The sequence below is a fragment of the Dinoponera quadriceps genome, unplaced genomic scaffold, assembly GCF_001313825.1.
Source record: "Dinoponera quadriceps isolate SergipeBrazil2010 unplaced genomic scaffold, ASM131382v1 scaffold1750, whole genome shotgun sequence".
In the NCBI taxonomy this organism is placed as follows: Eukaryota; Metazoa; Arthropoda; class Insecta; order Hymenoptera; family Formicidae; genus Dinoponera; species Dinoponera quadriceps.
In genome coordinates, this window is record NW_014556445.1 from 2,011,923 (window position 1) to 2,033,242 (window position 21,320).

The window sequence follows — 21,320 nt, forward strand, 5'->3', positions numbered from 1 at the left end:
AACGGCTTCTATTCAGAACCATTTATGAGCGCCTCCGTTGTATTCGTCGGTTCTGTCAGAGATGCCGAACGTGTATAAGAAGTTACTTCAAGAATTAAAAGAATGAAAAAAGGGAGACAAAAAGAGATGGTACTTTTATTAAAGGTTATCACGTACGGATTGTCTCATTATATTTCCGAAAAGACGAATATGTACGGTCTGTAAAAGCCGAGACACGCTGGATGTTCTAACGCGATACGAATATTAACGGTTAATATTAATATTATTTGTGGGAAGATTCAGCCGTGTACTAAGCGTACTTCCGATTCTTAAGATTCGACATCGTACGCGGAAAATCTGCCTTTTCCGCGTTAGTGGAAAGTAGAGTGATCTTTTAATCCCAGAGTAGCAATTATTAATGTTCCCGATTACCTCGTTTCCGTAAAAAGTAATTTATTATTTGCCTCTTAAATATAATATTGTAGCTCATTATATTCCCGCTATTCCGGGGGACACATATATATTCTGTATCTTTATTTTTATCTTTATCCTTCGTCTTTTATTTTTTACTTCTGTTTTTATCTTTACTCTTATTTTTGCTACTCAACTGTATCGTTTCTCAACCTTGCGTTTACACGTACATGCTTTCTTTTAAACTGTCCGACGGCGGAGCCCCCGAACTGGAATAAATTCATTTATTTATCTATCCATCCTTAATATCAATTTTATTATAAACGTCCCAGCGATTTACCGTTCAGTTAAACTCCCTATATATTCCATATCATCTCGCCGACATGCAGATTGAATGGACGACGCAACTGTAACTCAACTTTAAATACTTCCCGTAACAATCGTGAGCGAAGCTGAGACGCGCGCGACGATAGAACTGCAATTTTCGTTAGAGGAACGTCGATTAACCGGGCGACGCAAACCGAAATCGAGCGTAAGAGTCCGCGACATGTGCGCGCGCGCGAATAATAATAACGCACTCCCTGGATCGTATCTTATCACCATTATCGTGGTTTTCTCAGAAGAGACCGGTTTATCTGCCGACGGTATATGGGCCAGATAATTTTATAATGCGACGGAACGGAGTGTGCGCACAGCTTCGAAGGAAAAGACTTCCCGTCCGGGCCCATTTCGCGCGGAAGAATTTCCATTCCGCGTAAATAGCTTGTCGCTCAGCCCGCTCCACTTTTCGCCGATGAAAGAATTATAAAATCTAATCAAGACGTAGCCGTCGCTTCGATTCGCGCGCTTTTTTCGCACACCGTGCGCGTATCTCGGTCGAGCGCGAAAGCCGCGAAAGATATGGGGGAGGGGAGGTGGAGAGGAGAGAGGAGGAGAGAGAAAATTCCCCGATTTATAAAAATGAAATTTAACATGGCAGCAGCCGTCTAATTATTATCCTTGAATAGCACGACGTGACGTTGTCAATCAAGGCATCTCGAAGCTGCGAATTGAAGAGAAGGGAAATGTTTTCCTTCCGTGCACGCATTGAAGTGTATATATTAAATATTAATGAAATATTATTCAAATACTATTTTCGCTATTTCAAAACTCACGATGCCTTGGCCACGATGAAATGGCTGCGCGGCAACCTCGCAGTTAAAGTTGGAATATGTTAATAAACATGACTCGCAGAACCTTCAGCTCCGAACGCGCTCTTTACATAGATATCGGTGACGGAAACATGGAAAAAAAAAGGGGGACCGACGTTGACTTTACAATTGCGCGCGAGCTTTTTCGCGCGCGAAAATAAACGCGCGATCGAAAATTGAAGTTTGGGGCGAGGGGGCCACGGAGCGGAAATAGGGCGATTTAGCGGACGCAATTAAACAAAACGACGCGCAATAACCTTTATCAAAATAACGACATCTCGAATTGCGATAAATAGCGCGTTCGATTAAGCATACCGTAAATTTCGTCGCGCTGACCACGGCGATAGTGGCGCCGCGAATATTATTTTTTTTTCCGACCGTTTCAAAGGGATATTTATTTTCGTGATTTCATCGGAAAAAAAAGATATCCCACTTGTTTACGTGATATCGGAAAATTGGTAAAACCGTTCTGTAATAATTATGCAAGATAACCCGACCGGACGTTGTCTCGTATATTCGCGGAATATACTTCCAACAAAGCGCGATCCGTCGCACGGGCTCTCTCTCTCTCTCTCTCTCTCTCTCTCTCTCTCTCTCTCTATCCCCCTTTCTCTGCAAACGCGATGAAAATGGCCAGAAAATAATAATAATAATAATAATAATATAATTTATTGAGTATAAATAAGTAATATATAAAAAGGAAAGAGATGTTAATTGCCATCAAAAATGATCACATAGCGCTCGTCTCGGGCGTATCGCCGATGTCTGCGGGTATCCGAATATTCTTATAGTATCGCGGCACTATTTATATATTATCTCATCCGGCCTGATAACGAGAACTCATTCCGCGAAGTCACGATGCAACTTCACGATACGCTCGTAGACACGCACGCGGTATCGCCCGGGAGAGCTCGGGCGCGTTTCCACGGTACGAGGCGTAGCTCGCTCTCTGTCGCGGGGAAAAATTCGCAAATAGGATCACGCACGAGGAATCCGCTTCGCGGGCGAGATGCGTCTCGTCTCGATCGCGACGAGCCAACGACGGAGAACGGTAAGACTCGGTCTATACTAGGTATCTGCGGGGGAGCACAAAGTATCGATATTTTAAATCGATACGAATCGAAAGACAGAATACCGATGTATTGATTAGGAATGTATCGACGTGAGAAAATATCGTTATTTTCTGACACGTCTTTTGGATATTACTTTGCCTGTTGAATCGTTCGATCAAATTCGAAATTCTGTGTATTATCAGAGAGAAATCTGAGATCGGCGATGTCGGCATTTTTCAACGAATCGTCTTGAAGTAAGTATATATTTATGAGAATATATATTCATATATTATAAATATATATTTACACCACCCAATAACGGGAGCAAATCGTGCTTTGGTTTGTATCGAATCATCAAATTGATACCTAGGCCTTTAACCGATACGCTATGATATTGAGACTCATCCAGGTATCGATATAGCAAAATAGGGAACATCAAATGGCCGTGTATCGATAGTTCAAAGGTACGAATCGGAACATCTCTAGTCTATACCGCTCTCGACGGTCGATGTGAGCGCGAGTAAATACTAATGTGCGGGCGCGCAACAACGGGCTCGCAGGAGAGAAAATGTATTCGAAAGTGTACTCACCTCGGTGCGCTGCTGCAACCTCTTGTTCAACTCGTACAGCCTGTAGTCCGGTTGGCTGAAGTACGGAGTATGCCTCCTGGGGACAGGTAACGATCTGTCAGATCAGACCGATCGGTCATGTTAGGTGTGCTGTGTACAGTGTTATTCTCGTGTGCACCGCGTGTTTCATGCATGCAACCTAACCCCGTCCCGACCCGTCAGGTCGCGTCGCGTCGCGCGAATTTTCGTAAGGCGCCCCGAGGGGCACCGACATGCACTACCGACTCTCTCGGGTCGAGCGTGCGCGCGCGCTCGCTCGGACGTGGCACAGATTCGCGAAATGTAGTTTACGACTTTCACCGAGCGACCGCGCGCGCGTTTCCGATCTTTCTTAGCGCGCGGCGTATGAGCGAAGATTCGAAAGGTACGCAGCGCTTATCAGGCGAAGGGTCCGCCGCGACGGTCTCTAAACCCACTTCTCCCTGTCATTCTCGTCGAGAGCGATTAGCACGGATTTTTTTCTCCTCGCGATCGAAACAGGCTCCTTTCTTCCCGGGTCTCTCGAAGAGACCCGGTTAAAATCACCGTCGCGCCGAATCCTTCGCCATTCCGCTTTTCGCAATCCCGACGAGGCTCGACGATCATACCGACAGAAAATTATAGGTGAGTCCGGCGCCAAACGTATTTTATAATAGCGGCAACATGCGTGTAAGGTTGTTATTATCACTGACGCTACGATAACACTTATTAGAAAAAAATGTTTCTGACTATTTTTGCGGTTAAAAACGTACGTTTGGCGGCGAAACTAATTATGATTTTCTATCAGTGCACGCTGAATACACACGCAAATACACACGAAAACGACATCTACGTTCATTCCTTAACCTCTAATGTAACCTAATATTATCCAACGGTCGCATGCAAGCGAACCTGCGGCATCGAAAATCGAACTGCGCCGTGTGGACTTGAATTTTTAATTGACTGAGTTTCAAGCAAGACCGAGTTAGGGGATTTCGATGCAGCAGGCACGCGACAATCGTCGCTGAATTCGTCTGACGCTGACGTAACGTACGTCTCGCCGACGAGGAAAATGATCTCGGCGCAATTATCTCCGTATCCGCGGCGGACGTTGGTCGCGGCGAATGCGAAGTTCCCAAAAGCGAGCAACAGGGAGAGGCGATAAGTCACGCGGATCGTCGTTACCGTGGGATGCATAATTAAAATGTCATTAGACACCTTTTTTCTTATACCGCGAATGCCGAGACGCCGGCCAAGAATACGTCCCGAGATAAGGATTGCCTCCCGTCGCGCTGTTCTGTGACCTCTCCTTATCGCGCGCCATTAATCCCTGACGCAGCCGGATTCACCGAGGCGAAAAAAAATCGAACGGTCGATATTTAGAGAGTATATATTCGAATGATAAATGTCGCCGCAACGGTCGCGCGTATGTTGTTACGTTAATCGTTATCGCGCTATCAATTAGCACGTTATGCCATTAACGGCACGTCGAGACTAAACTTTGAATCTCGCGCGCGATCTTACGACGCGCACGCAACCTGCGTGTGAGCACGTCCCGTGAAAATGCCCGATAGCATTAATCGCAGCAGTCGCAGCGTTCTGATTGAACACAAGAGCCGATTACATTAGCACAACGGGAACAGTCGCAGCGATGGTAAAAGGGAGGCGGCGGAGAGCCGATCGGAGGAGTATCGCGCGGGGGAGGTCGATCGAGCCGCCGCTCGGTATCGATCTTCGTTCCTTGCAAAACCGCGAGTGCGAATTAGAATTGCAGATAGCCTTGTATAATTGCGCTATTAGAATGAATTTCTGAACGAGCTTCTCTCGAGCCGGGGCCTTCGAATCGCGCTGCAAACATAAATATAATTCTGATATTCGGACACAATTCCGAGATGCGAAATGCGATTATCACAATTATAGTTGGAAAGAATCGGTTTCACTTCTATTTCCCCGTAAATTTTTTCGGTTTCTTTCCTAGGGGTAGAAAAAGTTTGTTTAGAAAAATTTATGTGTGGGTACGGTTAACACCTGCCACATTTAGTGTCTTCTATAAAGAAGATATATAATTGCGTGCATTTTTAACACAAGTGAAATTAATATGTTATATGTTAAACGATATAACATGTTGTCAAAATAAATATTATTATTATCACCTTCAAAACATTACAACCAAATACATTGTTTTAACAAATATATGTAATATATATGTATAACATTACACCCGAATATATTGTGAACAAATATGTAAAATACACACATAACAAACACACACACACACACACCATTATTTGAAGATAATATGTTATTGCTAAACATATAATATATTAACTTCATTTAACTTCAATTAAGTGCGCGCAATTGTCTGCTTTACGGAAAAAAATTAATGCGGTAGGTTTTAACCGAATACACGGTGAATTTTTCCAAACGAATAATTTTATCCTTGGGAAAAAAACCGAAAAAAATTCCGCGGAAAATAGTAAAAACCGGTTTTTTCTCCTCCGATCCCTCAAAACTATATCTTGATGCACGATTCTCTCGCCGTATCCGCACGGTGTGTATCTTGAAGCATATTGCGCATGCGTTGCGCCGGCGATTAAAATATCCAGATAGAGAAGATATGGATATTCCCGTGCGCGTTCGTTATCAAAGTTCCAATTGACGTAAATTGTTGTAAAATAATACGAATTATCAGCACCTCGAGAGCCACTCGGAGCGCGATTCTCGGATATTCAATCGGCCCGTGCATTTCTGGAATTCGAGCTCGTTCCTCCGCCGGCGTAAAAATCACCGGGGAGGCGGTATTTTTCGAGTGCTCGCGCGCGTACATATGTATGACGTTTCCTCGTTGACTTAGCACGATCGCTCTCGCCGAGGGCTTCAAGGTGAGCGGGGGCGGGCGGGTCGGAGCGTTTTAATAAAGTTTCGCGACCTGGCTGCTCCGAGAGCGGGCGAAATTAACCGCAAGCGTGGAGACTTTTAAAACCGACTTCTAATGGCGAGCGCCGTTGTTCCCTTCCCGCGTGGCCGACGAGGACGACGTCGATGACAACGGGAGTTCGGCCCGCTCAGCTGTTTGTTGAAATAACGTTACACCAAAACCAATAATGACGCGAAGGTCGTCGTATTTACGCTGTCAGCTCGATTGTCGGCGATCAAGCTGACGGCAATATTTTGATATCGGCCGCGAATCAATTACCGGCAATATCAAGCGTATTACACGGTGGATCCAATTTTCAAGAATTAGCTCGCACAACGGCGAGCTAATGGCGAGGGCGATGAATGCGAATCCGTTTTTTTCGCGCGCACCTCTCGCTATGTTTCTCTTCCATTCGACTCAAACGCACGGCATCGCCGCATCCGTCACTCGGATCGGCCATTTATTTCGAAAAAGCGATTAATCGCCGGGACGCCGAATTTCGACTCGAATCGCGAAGATAATTCCGGTTCCGCCTTGCGACAAATTGTCTCGAAAAAATTCTACAGCATCCGCAGCCGCGTTTGTACCGACGTAGTATCGCACATTAATACTTCCGCGTATCAATCTTCGATACGAGCAATGAGAGAGAGAGAGAGGGAGGGGAAGGGACGCGCGCGCCTGTAATCGATAAATGATATTCAATACAGTTTAGGTGCCTCAGCCGACGGCTCTCAAATCATCGAGGATCAGGCCTCTCGGCTGTTGCGGACCGTGGAGCGCGCAACGGCAGTTGGTTAACCGGCGGGTAATTAACGTCGAATTGATAATATTTAGTGCTCGAAATGCCTGGGCCGGTGGTGCCGCGCGTGTATTCGCGCCCCCGAGGCCGGACGAACGATCATTAAGAAGCGAGCGAGCGAGCGCGAGCAGCGGCGGTGATTAATAACAAGAGTAACGCAGAATATTCCAGTAACAGAGAGTTCAGCGCGCCCGCACTTCCGGTAACGAATTTCGGGACCGTTCGACCTGCGATCGATACGACGTTTAGCACGTTGCACATTCTCCTCTCGCGGCGGTTTCGCGCGATGCGCGAATCACGTGGCGCGTAATATCAGTGTGTACCGATAGGTAGATGAAAGAGGAGCGAACGAGGGATCAATTAACTCTTCGGGCGGGAGGAAAGCTCCGAATTGATCGAACACGACGTTGCGACAGAACAAAACTGCCGTCGACATTTCCAAGACGGCGGATATAATTATGGCACTAAATGATGTTGCAACGAAATTCATTCTTTTACCTGAGGTGAAATTTTGGCCCTAAGTTAAACTTCTGATCGTTCAATACGGTAGGAGCTGAGATAGCAAAATAAGTTCGATATTTCGAACACGATTCTGACAATATAATTTATTCCTACTTTGAGACCCTGATGATCGTTCAATTCCCGTTCTCGTTGTTTTAGCGTCAAAACAGTTCTTCAACGTAGCATTAAAGTAAAATCTATACACTGGGAGAAATTATAGTTACTTGCGACCTCAGCTATACTTCTTTGTGGTTTTAGCTGTAAAAAAAGTATACGCAGAAAAAATTTCCCTCGAAAATATAAACATTCATGAACGGAAAATGTATCACAGCAGTCTTGCTCGGCTAGAAAAAGAATTATTTGGACTATTTTTGTGGTTAAAATGAAGGACAAAAAAGGTTATTGTTCTTCCCGAAAATAACTATATTTTTCTCCCAGTGTAGCCAGCAATATACGTCACACATTAGTTATTACGAGGCAAAACTTTTTTCCCATACTGACATTAATAACGCAGTCCAAACTGCAGCGTCGGGAATGTGTGTAACAGTATGGGACATTTTTATCTTTCTGATATTTCTCTTTGTATGTATGGTAAATTTATATACAATTAAGTTAAAAAAACTTATCAAATTATTCGTTTATTACTGTCACGCCTGTATAAATTTTAGCTGCAATATGAGTATATCCTAATCGCTCAATGCAAGTCCAATATAAATTATGCTATTAATATGCTATATTGTACAACAAAAATGTTCTACATGTAGCAGCAATAATATGCGCGTAGAGTTATTATCAGTAACACTTATTTAAAAAAATAATACTTCTGACTATAATTCCAAATATCAAATATTTTTTTCCCAATATAGAATTAAAGGTTTCAAGAGAAAGAAGTTAATAAGTGCCGGTATCGTCAAAGTAGATTTTTATTCATCTACAGGCCATCTAAGTAGACACAAGCTATCCTTAAGAGCGTCAAAACAGCATCAAAATTCCAAGTCTATAATATCTTTCGGCCAATATTTCCCAAATATCGGATATTTCCAAATACGATGAGATCGATATCGCAAGGAAGAAACAGAGAAAGAGAGATAGAGAGAAGAAAACGACCGGCAGCAATGCGCGCGGTTCCGCGCTAACGAAACTCCCTGACATCGAATTAAGCGGCGAGAGAGTCCCGTCCGTGAAATAATCGGTTCGCGAGTTGCATCCCCCGCGCAAAACGCACGATGTCGCTTTTCTCGCGAAGTAAGGTCAAGAAGAAATCCACTTTGTGTAGCAACGCGTGCTCCTGGACTTTCCCCCCAAACTCGCGACATCGACCTTGGGCGTTACACGTGCCGTCCGTTTCTTCTGTGTATTAGCCGGCCTTGTAAAATCACTATGCTAATTATAACGAGCTTGGTTGCGATGTTGTGCGCATGCGCGGTGTATGCGTAGATGAGGAAGGAAAGAAAGAAAGAAAGAAAGAGAGAGAGAGAGAGAGAGAGAAACATAAGTATCGCGATAATGCGGAATAATAATTACGCGGATTGTTAGCGCCGCGCGTCTCAGAGACGGTGACGAACTTGTTTCTCTGACTGACTGACGCCGCGAAGGAGTAAATTAGCTTTATATTTAGATCCTATAGAATATCGCGGTAGTATCCTCCTCTGTGTTTTTTCAGTGGATTGTTGTTATCGTGACTGAAACATCCGGTACAGCCGTGTAACGATCATCGCGCACGAAAGAACGTCGGTTCCTTCTGCCGAGCGACAATTCGTCTGTCGCAAGTAGTTTTAGCGCACACCACAGACAGTTGGTGTGCTCTCGAACACACGAGTTCGAAACGGAGGTCGGATTACGCCGAAGGAAACGGCCTTCGCGAGATAAGACGGTTCTTACGGATCCTCATATTCAGCGCGATCGATAAGATAATTCGGCCGAACGGAGATTCGCCGAGCTCCGTATCGCGGGAAGGCGTCAAAGCCTGCGCGACAGACAGGTGGATGACTGTCGAATCTTAAAATACTCTCGTCCCGAGGCAGGTCGCTCTCTTTCTCTCTCCGAGCGCGACTTAATCTGGAATTTCGTCCGCGAATCGGGGAGTGTAATTACCTACAATTGATTGTACAAAGGCTAACAGAGGACGGAGATCGTGGGGATGAATAATTAACAAACGGCAGAGGTGGGTAAGAGATGCGGGAGAGGAAGTTCGCAGTGATTTTCTTTCTTCACGCACGAGAAAATACGCCGTTCCAAGATCGATCGCGCCAGAAAGAACTTGGAGTTTCGCGTCTCCGGAGAATCGACGCCATGGGACCTCGGCGACGCGTCACTGTCGCACGCGCGCACGCACATGTGTGAATGTGTGTACGTGTGCGGGGCAAATTTACCAGGGGTGAGTCGAGGACTCAAGGGTTGCAAGGGTAACCCAGTGTCGTGTACGGTTTACCAGGGAGTGACGAGACGCGTAGACGCGAGTCTTTCCTTCTGTACGATATATAATGCTCGATCAGAAATGATCGCTCGACACGACAGAGTGTGGGCGACTATTCCGCTTGTTAAAACAAGAAAAAGCACGCTGTCGAGCGGAAGGGAAAAGATTCTCATGAGATCGATCGTGTAACTTTGATCCCAAGTGTCTTAATCGTTTATCTCTGTTGACGCACACGCGAATTATTTCTATCTTTATTCTGGAAAATTTTCTGATCTGGAAAGACTCGCTCAGATATAACACACTAAGAAGAAATTTTTGCTATTCGTAACTATAATTGCGTAAGTGAAAAGAATTATAATGAGGGGAATTATTTTCCTAGCATATATTACTATAGTGTCAGTAGTAATAATAACTTTCATGCCGGCTTTACTATTTTCTGTTAGTTTAAAACTAGAAGAAGATATAGTTAGCGCCGAAAATGACAATAATTTTAGTGGGATTTCTCTCAGTGCGGTGAAGTTCAATTTCTACGCCGAGAGAAAAAATATCTAAAAAATTAAAAAATATTATTCGGTGGCTAACTAATAACATATTTGCTTAAATCAATATACGCATTATTAAATACATTGAGGAAAAATTTTTTTAATGAAGAAATATGCATTTTCTCAAATCTGTAACTTTGCACGAAAGAAATCGTTTATCCTAATTAAATAAAAGCATTTAGATTTAATAAATATTGTACTAAAAATTATCAGTTTTGTAATGCTGGATCATACCAGAATTATGACCAAAAATTATGATATGTCTTGTAATCTTTAGTGATATATATCATGTGTAAACATCGAAATTACAACATACATAATAATTTCGATAATAATCCCGGTATAATTCAGCAGTACAAACTTTTGTAGTAATTTTTACACTACAATATTTTCCCCGTCTTAATCTCTCAATGTATCTTCTGAAATTATGGGCCATTTTACCCGCCGTCGTCGACATCCTTGTTCTCGTCGTCAAGTCAAAGGACACTCAACCGAGGATTAACCCGCGAGGAACACGATCTCTCGTCCGCCGACTTATCGGTCACGCAGGAAACGATGCGCGGCGTTTGACGAATTGAAGACGCTGCGCGCTAGGGAGACGGAATTGAATCGCGCTAATTTAGCCCGATAACGTAATTTCACGCGAAGCACGTAGCGGCAGCCGTGCAATAACCCCCCCCCCCCGGTGGTGCGCGCATGTAACACCCGGCTTTTCATTCAAGACGTGCCGCGCGCGATCGAACTAATTAATTCGTTGCACGGCACACGAGATGGCCAGGTCTCGCGCGAGAGCCTGCTAGAATTTTTGCGCTCTCCCGTTCCGTCCGTCCGTCCGTTCCGCCTTCCTTCCTTCGTTCCTGCTCTTTCTCCGGATCCGGAGGATCGTGACAGATCATTTCGCCGATACGGAACTAATCCGCTGAATGAAAAACTAGCGGCTGGCACGCGCGTGCACTCAAGCCGGCACGCGGCTCGGAATTCTGTTCAAGGCTGAGTCCTTAAAAATAACGAGACACCGCTGGCAGGTTCATTAACCCTTTCTCCGGGGCAACTTTTCCCCGGAGATGTGACCCGTGATTATTCCTTCGCTTTATGATTTTCTTTCGTGCCTAGTTTTGAATGTGGTTATAAAATGCGCATTAATTCGCTTCTCGTGCGGAATGCTGTACAAATCGTTCGGGACGTTATCGTTAGAGAGACATCGTTGTTGATCAAGAGATGCGAGAGCCTTTTCATTGTAACGAGACACGTGGGCCCGCCGCGATGTCGTGTTAACACGGGACTCTATGCACGCGAGCTTTATTAGAGAGCAAAGTTTTCTTCCCTGACGAGTGCTCGAGAACCGGCCGGTTGTGTTCAAAGCGAACTTATTCTCGCAGATCTAACGCATCTAACATTACTGGGACTGCACTGCAAATAGCGTCGTCATCGGGCGACTGATCGATTTCGGGAGCTGATGTGTTCCATCGGGCGTAATAAGAATAAAATGCCTTTCATCCGGCTACGTTGAAACATACAACGTCGAGCGCCGATTATTAATCGAGATAGCCCATGTTCTTTACGCTAACTAGCACATCCGCATTATTTCATTATTTTTTGCGAGGGAAAGGAATTAGCTGCCCATATAATACAACTAAAATTTAATCGCCAGACCTAGTTTTGAGCTCCCATAGCTAAAAACTAGGTACAGGGGCAAAAATAATTAGCTAAATTAACTAAATTTCAGTTGTATTATATTGATAGCAATTTTTACCTGTGGGAACTACTCAGCTATGGGAACTAATTCTGTTTTCCGTGTTGTAGTTCTTATTATTCTGTATTTTTATTTCATTTCATGTTATTTTCTTTCACTCGTTTTCTTTAGGGAAAAGGGGGAGGGGAACGCATTGATAACAGCTGTAAAATTGATGCTGCTTTTGGTACTCTAACTCACATATAATCCGTGTATCAATCGTAAGATTGTTCAGTCATATATATACTAAGAGAAAAATATTTGGCATTTATAATCATAATACCATAACTATACACAATAGTAAAGAAAGTTATAATCAAAAGAACTATTTTTCTATTGAGTGTTACTATAGTATTAAAGATAATAACTCTACGTATGTACGGCTACTTTTAATTTGGTGATTAAAATAAAAAAGAAAGAACATAGTTGAAGACGGAAATAACGATAATTTCTTTCAGTGTAATGAATGTTATACGTCTAATAAAGTAAATATTATTATTAATTAGTTAAGTCGACACGCGCGAGATGGTCTTTCGCACGTCTCGCGAGCGACGCTCGGCTTTTCCCGCATTTCCTGCCCGAGCAATGCTCGACAAAAACGACGAATTCGCGGCTGCGAAGCTTACGTGACGCCCGGCGCATAACTATATTATATACAGGTTTTACGTGATACTCCACGCCTCCGTGAAGGCAACCCTGTTCGATTATGTCCGCAAAGACAGGCATAATTCATTCGTTAGTTACTAAAATAACATCGGCGCGAGTATCGACCGGCCCGTGCGGTTATCCTGCGCGACAACTCGTTCCCGTCGATACGTCCGGTTACGACATCGTCGCGGGAGGGTTACGTCCGATAAGTTCACGACCTTTCCCGAAAGTTTGGACATGCCCGGCTTCGCGGGAATCTGTTTACATCTCGCGACGTAACGACATAGCGGATTGTTACGCGCGAAACAATCGATCGCTATATTTGCCTTCCCCAGAGCCACGGCGAGCCGCAGCGCCGGTCCGAAAAGCAGAAATCCATAGGGATAACGTCCTTTCCTCCTGCAGCGCGGAGGAGCATCGGCGGCTGACTGATCCGCGAAATGCCTTAAATTCGCAATCGTCGTCGCGAATATATAATCGTTGCGCGGACGAATGCGGAGTTCCGCGCGCTCCTCGTGGCCCCTCGCCGCTCTTTCGTTCTCATCCGAGCCGAACGCGCTTCCCACTTTGCTACTTCGCCACTTATATCGACCACACTAACCACCGGTGCGCTCGGAACGGTTAGCCGCATGCGATTTCTCCCCGGTTAAGCACGTAAGACGCTCCACGTGCTCATGCCGGAAGCGGCACCGGCGGTGGCCGACGTGGCCGATATCCCGTCGGAGTCCGCGGGATTTGCAAACAGGTCGCCGTGGGTGGCTTCGCCCGTTATTAAGCCGCGGGAGTTAATGGCTTTAGTTTAGTTCGCGTGGCTAATGGGCGTCCCGACGCGCCACACCGCGCCGCGCCGTTGGGAATCAGCTGACCGGCCAGCTGGCCGCCGCGGCTCGACGCCGGCCGCGCGGAACCGCCGGTTGAGAGCCGTCGCTTGCAGAGGTCTCAGATTGGGTTAGCAAAGGGCGCAGTTGGGGCGAGGGGGTGGCGGCGCCGAGGGACGAGAAGTACTGTGCGCGCGCGAAAGAGAGAGAGAGGGGGAGGGGGGAGAGTAAGAGAAACAGCGAGCGAGTAGGGGGACGGGAGATGGTCGGAGGGGGGCAGCAGGAGGGTGTTATTAGGGGTTGCTCATGGGGTGGCAGTACGATCAATGCCAGGGAGTCATGCTAGCCCCCAACCCCTCCCCCGAAGTCTATATATAGCGCGAGTACACACATGTAGAGAAGTTCGCACGTAGAGACACGAACGAGTGTGTCGAAAGCGCCGTGTCCTACGGCTGTGTGTGTGTGTATGTACGTATGTGTGTGCGCGAGTACACACGAGGGATAGTCTACATGGGATATACTACTTTGTTGGAGAGAGAGAGAGAGAGAGGAGGTGAGTGAGAGGCGCTGAAGAGGGAAGAAGAATGAAACGCGCGAAGCGCGTAAACGCACGTGTGTGGACGGGGATATTTTGAACTCTCGTGCTCGGGGCATTATCCGGTGCGCGACGTGTTCCGCGTGTTGTTCGCGAGTTCGACGACAGGTCACCGACGACGACCGCGCGTCGGTCCCCATTGATGCACGCGGACCCGGCGGATTGTTCCGCGTAATAACGTCCTCGCGACGAGATTTCGCGACCGCGCTTCGACGATTATCGGGCTTTTGAGGTGGGATTTACGTTGAAGCGGAGTCGCCTCGAAATTAATTGGGGACTAAGGAGGTAACTAATCAAAGTTCAGACGGTTGCTTATTTGCACCTCCGCTCGTCACTCGAAGGATATCGTTTGTCTGCGTTGGGAAAAGGAAAGAGAGATGTGTGTGTCTCTCTCTCTCTCTCTCTCTCAACCGCGGTTTTCTCGAGACTGTGGGTGCTCCTCGGCCGCGATGTTGAGAAAGCGCAGTTTTCGGGGCGTTCGATAGTTACGTGTGTGCAAGATTGGTAAAAATTTACCCGAACCTGATTCTTTCAATGTCGATTTAAAAAAAAAAACTTCACTAACATAAAGAATCTGCGCAGTAAAAAATTTTGCGTTAAAAGTGGTTCATTAATATTTTGTGTTATTTTAATATAGAGAATGTGTTCAAAAGTATACACAAATATGTGGTATAAGTACATGTATATATAGTAAATATGTGGTATAAGATACATAAATATACTGTTGAATTAAAATACTCACTTTATCAAAATATGTTGGCAAAGTAAATGTATTAATTTAATATTATACTTGTGTACTTTTCAACAGACATTCCCCACGTTCAGGTAACAAAATTTCGGCGGACCGTTCTTAACACAAAACTTTTCACTTCCATTTCTCACGAGCAAAAACTTTGCTTAAGACAAAACATCGCCGATCGTCCCATAATTTGCTTTTGTTTTAAAACCGACGAACCGTTCGAAGTATTTTTGCGGTAGAAAGTGATGAATTTTGTGCTCTAATGACAAGACTGATAAGGGCAGCGCTAGCTGTAAGAACGATAATAATTTTATCCTTTCGAAGAAAGGATGGAGGATTTAATTATCGCGGATGAAACGTTAAGCTAATCCGGGGAAAGACGCGCGACGCTTCGCGGACAACGCTACGGGGCACTCAAGTAAACGAGCGCATAATGCGCCTTAAAGTGACGCAACGCGTGTAATGCGCAATCTGCATGTCATAAGGATAATAATGGCGAAAGGCTCAGGCGAGCTCGCGTTCGGGGATATATTATTATCACGAGCTTTAGCCCGCGCGCGCCGTACAATCCGGAGCGTCCTAACTGTCGAAGGACGGCGCGACGCATTCGCTATTAACGAACCTTTCGTATTGATCGAAGGGACGGTTCTGCCAAATCTGAAATCGCGTCGTCACTGTTGCGGTTATTCAAGAGAGAATATCACCCACTCTCTCTCTCTTTTTCTCACATATATGCGCACACACATATCCGGCGTAATAACGAGAATGATAATGTAGATATTTTGGTGCGCGGGTGTATGAATTATATGTATTCTCATCAAAACCAGGATAGCTATGCGTTACAAGAGACAACGCTTGGCCGATCTATGGCTGTTGATGCCAAGAACCTGTCATTCAGTACTTGAATTAATTTTACATTACAATCGAACATCTTTCTCTACCTACACGCAACGGCGATTTTTAGAAGCGAGCTCTTTACGAGACTGCCGACGTGATTTATCCGAGTAAAGGTAAACGACATCACAGCCGGAGACTTTTCCATCGCGGTGCAATAACCCAGGCCCAATAAATCTTTATAATATATTCATTCAGAATCGAAATGCGTAATGAAAACGTCAAGTGGAACGTCTGATAAAAATTAAATTACAATTCACTCTATTCAATACACACTCCGTAACGGTGGATTATATTTTCCCCGACGCGACTTGTTTCGTTTCTTTCCGATTCGCTCGAATCGAAATCGGCGCGCTCTTAATCGTAGAATTCATCTTCAGCTTGAAAGGAAGTCGATCAATCCTCCGATATACCGCAAAATTAATTGATAACACAGAACATGACCGCCCTCTCATCGGAAGCGGAACAGTCTCAGCTTTCGAATGCAATTTACCCCACGTCGCTGGGACTTTTCTACGCGGAGATATCGACGAGCGGCGAAATCCTTTGATAGGGACCGAGGCCCGCGGACAATGTCGCGCGCACCGCTCCTTTTAGCCGAACGCCCCGCCGCTCGCGAAAGGAGAGGCGTCAAGTCCGCGCCGCAAACATACTGCAATGTGCTACGAGCGCCGCCGCCGATGCCCGTCGGCGGCAAAGGACCGCGCGCTGTTTCGGAAAGCTTCGAACTTCGCACGGCCGCATCTCCGCGAAAAATCGACGCACGAACGTGCAACGAACGCCATTCTTCTCGATATTTCACGACGCACGCGCTTATACTTACCACGTGTGTGATTACGACACGTGATGTACATGCTAATACTAAGAAAAAAGTACTCAAAATTTATCCGTCAGAGAAATAGAAATATATTTATTTCATAGAAGCAAGGTTGATTTATATGAAATAAACCTTATATACTATAAATGAATGTTTAAGTACTTTTTTCTATAATGATAGATAGATACGGAAATAAAAATCGTTGGGAATTTTTATCGATATAAAATGAGAAGTGTCACGTATATGTGGGCCGTAAAATTTCGACGAGATTCCGATGTAATACGTAGTCGTTTTGAAACGATATACGGAGAGACCAGTTTCGTTGGCACCGATCGAAAAACGGGCAAACAAACGCGGATTTGATTGAACTAAACAAAATTTCCGGTTATAAGAATCAAATTTGGTTCTTATAACCAGAAATTGTGTTTCCTCCAACCAAATTGCGTTTGACTGCCTGTTTTTCGATTGATGATGCAACCAAACAGGTTTCTCAGTGTACGAGCATGATTTCGAGACCCGAGCAAATATTTGTATAACCACCACCGCTACACGAGAAATTCACTTTCGGCCAATATATATTTGCGAAAGGCTAATAATTGATTCCCAACGTTTGGGGCCCGAGTTATCATCCAGCTGTGAATCAATACCGGGCCAGTATCGGACTGATAACGAAAATCTGACACCTAGTAATGACCCGACGCACAAGGTCGGTCGTAAAATCTTATATGGGTATGCATGAGCTGTGAGATAAAACGTAAAAGTAATAAAAAGAGAACATATCAAATGTAGATCCGAATAATATTGAGCGATTGAAAACGCCGAAGGCGACGCGCGTACCAAACTAAGATTTATATCGCGAGCATCTTCGACTTAATGTAAGTCGATAAAAAAAGAGATATTGAGGTCGGTATGATACAATTGGAAAACGTGAGACAGATATATCGTAAGGATGAAATTTCGAACCACAGATAACTCGAATCGAAATTTTGCCTTTAACCCTTGTGCAAATTCCGCTAAACTCAAAGGAGACCAATGGAATATTGCGAGATACAATATTATACAAATGAGCACAATTACTGTCGTTTTCTCCATGTTAATGCTATGCATGTGTTAACTTCTTTACGCCAAACAGCATCAATATGCTACGTACGTGTCGTGTGACTTGTGTTCGCCGCCTCACAAGAAACTCGTAACATCACGGTAAGATCAGACTGTTAAAAAATGTCGCATAATAACGCCTCCGGGAGTAATAATAAACAATTTGTATAAAATTTTAATAAAAATACTTTGGAGCGTCGTTGTGGTCGCTACGAAATTCTATGGACGGATTTTGTCAATGCAAGTGATTAGAAAGAAAGGCTTGTTAAGAGAGCCTCTATATTTCTAAAAGTCCGATATTATAAGCACATTATTATAAAATGATTATTTGTAATTATTTAATGTTTAATTATCTCGATATATGTTCTACCTACATTTAATCTCTATTCTTAATTGCAATAAGCGATATATTTAATTATGTAACTTACTCAATTACAGATATGGCTATACGATAAGCAAATATTAAACAATCGAATGAAGGTTAATGGGTAAATACAATTAACACGTGGGTTTAACAACAAATTTTCTTTCATTATAAACTCAACTTTTTTATATAATTCCATTTTTTATCAGTAGTAAAAATTTCGATAAGATTCAGAGATTCGAAACAAGTAAAGAAAAGAGAATGTTGCAAGGACAAAGGCAACATTATCCAATTTTAATCTTTCTTAGACCATTATCTAGAGATTGGTCCTTCAAGTTCGGTGAAATTTGCAAGGTTAATGTAGAACCAAAAGTTTCAACTTAAGCTCTTGTCCTTATTCGTAATCCCTATGAACATTATTACTTTTATCTTATATTGCTTATCTTTCCTTATCTCTTTTAGAATTTCATGGATATTCCTTCATCCACAACTTTTCACGATTCGTTCGCGCTCGTATGCGTCTCAAATCTAATCGCACACATACACACACCATTATTATCATACCGTCATCGAAGTTTAAGGACAAATACTATCACCATCGACGAGCGGCACAGCGGTTCCCAGGCGTGATACTTCGGACGTCAGTTCGGGGCGCGATAAATAAAATCCCGCGGATCGCGGAGATAACGGCGGGTGCCGTCGCGCGTGCTCTCTCGCTTCTCTTAATTACACGCAGAAATTCGTTCTCCGGTCCAGGTTCGGAATAACAGCCGACTCAGCTCCGGCCGCCGCAGCAGCAACGGCAGCAGCGACGACCGAGCGTGAGCTACCTTACACTCTCTCGCAAGGACTTGCCGTCGCTGGCGCAGCAGTAATCGTGCCGCCGCGCCAGCAATTTATCGCTGCCCGTGACGGCGTTTTATCGGCGATATTCGTCGTTTTTTCTACCCGAACCCCGGGTAATTCACCTGGACCCGGCACCCGGCTGTCGCTTCTCCTCCCACGCGGAGAACCGACGGGAAAGAGGAGAAAGAGAAGGAATAGGAGAGGGAGAGAGAAGGTGATGCCCGGTGGTGGAGGGCGAGGGAACGGTCGGCGATTCCTCCCCAGGCATATTTTCTTGGCACCTCGGCGGCCCCCGATGGCTGGCCTCTGCTCGCCGCAATCCGACTGCAGCCAATAAACCCTCGACGGAGAGGTCGGTCGTTCGCGGTCCGTACGGTCCCCGTCGCGCGATTAGGTTCCCCGCAGCTACCGACCGACCTGACTGACGGATTGACGGACGTGTCGTGGGAAAGGACGAAGAGCGGTCGTCCGATCGAACGGAGAAAACCGCCGCGCTGTATCACCGGCCATAAAAGTGCAATAATCGCGAGCCGCGCCGCGCCGGGTTCGTTTCGAACTCGGGCACGCTGGCCATTGCTGGAAAAGTGAGCGGAATGAGTCTCTCTCCGAGTGGCGAAATCGCGCGGGGAACGGAACTCCTGCGCTGTAATCGTGCGGATAGAAAGAGGCAGATAGATAAATAGATGCTTTTGTTGTCAGCTTAGGACATTTCCTTTAAGGACGTCATCATTATAATATTACAGTACGTCTTAAAAAAAACTATATATGGTATACCGTATAATATTTGAAAGAAAACCACTATAATTAGTATTCTTAAGAGAAAAGAAAAACAGTAATAATATATTATATACACACATATATACTAACATAAAAGAAAAGAGAGAAAAAGAGAAAGATCGTCCAACACGATGAAGAAGGGTTCTCCTCGACGTGCATGTGTTCGTGCTACGAACACTGATAGAGAATTCTGCTCTTCTTCAGACAGCGATTACGATAAGATATCATTTCGCGATTCCGCCCCTTTTTCATTTCCAATACTCCGCTGGAAGAGACTTGTTTGTTCCCGGAGTACTGCAGGACGCGCGGCGTGATTCCGTAAGAATTTCTTTGATACGCGACGTTTTAGTTTTAATTCCCGAATTGCACTTTCTAAAATGGAATCAGTGCAGAAGAATGGGATCATCGCAGAAGAATAGTCGAATCAGTTGAGTATAGCATTATAAGCGGTAAAATCTCGCTGCGGGGATTTAGTTAACAGCCAGAGCGGAATATTACAGATTTTGCAATAAAAGCTTAATTTCGCTAGCCAAAATCAATGAGGTGTGAGACTATAGGAGGACCTAAGTGCGCGAAAGAGAAGAATTAGCTTCCACAGCTAAAAATTAGCTATCCATATAATACAACTGAGACTTAACTACTAAGCCTAGTTTCTTAACTGTGGGAGCTAATTTTTATGGCTATAGTCGTATACGGAAAAAAAGAACTGGCTCCCACAGTTAAAAGCTAGGTCTGGTAATTACATTTCAGCTGCATTATATGAATAGCTAGTTTATAGCTGTGGGAATTAATTCTTTTTCTCCGTGCGGGAGTGGTTTTCACTGAAAACCAACGAAAATTCACGGTGATAACGGTGAAATACGTTTTGCCGATTTGATCGGAAACATTATCACACTGATTCGCTTTAAGAGAGCAATTACATCGGCAATGAAACTGCGACCGCCAAGCGGGCGTGTAATCGTACGCGGCAAATTATGCGCGTTTAGTTGGCCGTTCGCGCTCGATCAAAATAGCGGACAAAGTGGCCGGGATATCGCGCGAGTTTCGATGGCGAGAATGATACGAGATAGGATATACGACCGCCGACAATGCTGCAGTTATTGACACTACGTCAATAAACGTTCCTTCTTTATAAGTCTTCGGGTCGCGGATATAAAAGAGCGGAAGATGCGTCGTCTTCTGCCCGAGGGCAATTCGAGAAAATGGTTCTCACGGTGCGTCAAGATCCGCGACTTTTCTCATTTAGCGAGATATAAGTCAAATACCGCGCGGCTTTTCGCGACTCTCCTCGCTTAATGAGACTTCTCTCATTTAATGGGACACGATGAGGTACGTGTTTAAGGTGAGTCGCTATATCGCGGCCCCGATATTATGGAAAACATTGGGGGAGCGCGCGTGTCATCGCGCTGGAAAATGAATTTGACCGGAGCTACCGCTGACAATGAACAATCAAACACGTTTTGGTTGAAAGAGGATTTCTATTCTAGTTCTGATGAATCAAATTTGATTTCTACAACCAGAAATCCCATTTCCTTCAACCAGAACACATTTGGTTGTCCATTGTCGGATGGATCCAAGAGAACTCGTTTCTTAACGCG

The 21,320-nt window shown here is 44.8% G+C and overlaps 1 protein-coding gene across 5 annotated transcripts in view; it reads right to left on the reverse strand.

Moving 5' to 3' along the window:
* LOC106747467 (LIM domain-binding protein 2) overlaps positions 1–21,320 on the reverse strand; it is a 191,782-nt gene that overhangs the window by 32,230 nt on the left and 138,232 nt on the right. For 3 of the 5 annotated variants that reach the window (XM_014625024.1, XM_014625022.1, XM_014625021.1), the window contains one exon: positions 3,223–3,316. In XM_014625024.1, coding sequence (XP_014480510.1) covers positions 3,223–3,316 — 94 coding nt within the window. The remainder of the gene's footprint in view (positions 1–3,222; positions 3,317–21,320) is intronic. The other 2 variants (XM_014625025.1, XM_014625023.1) reach the window with 1 other exon arrangement.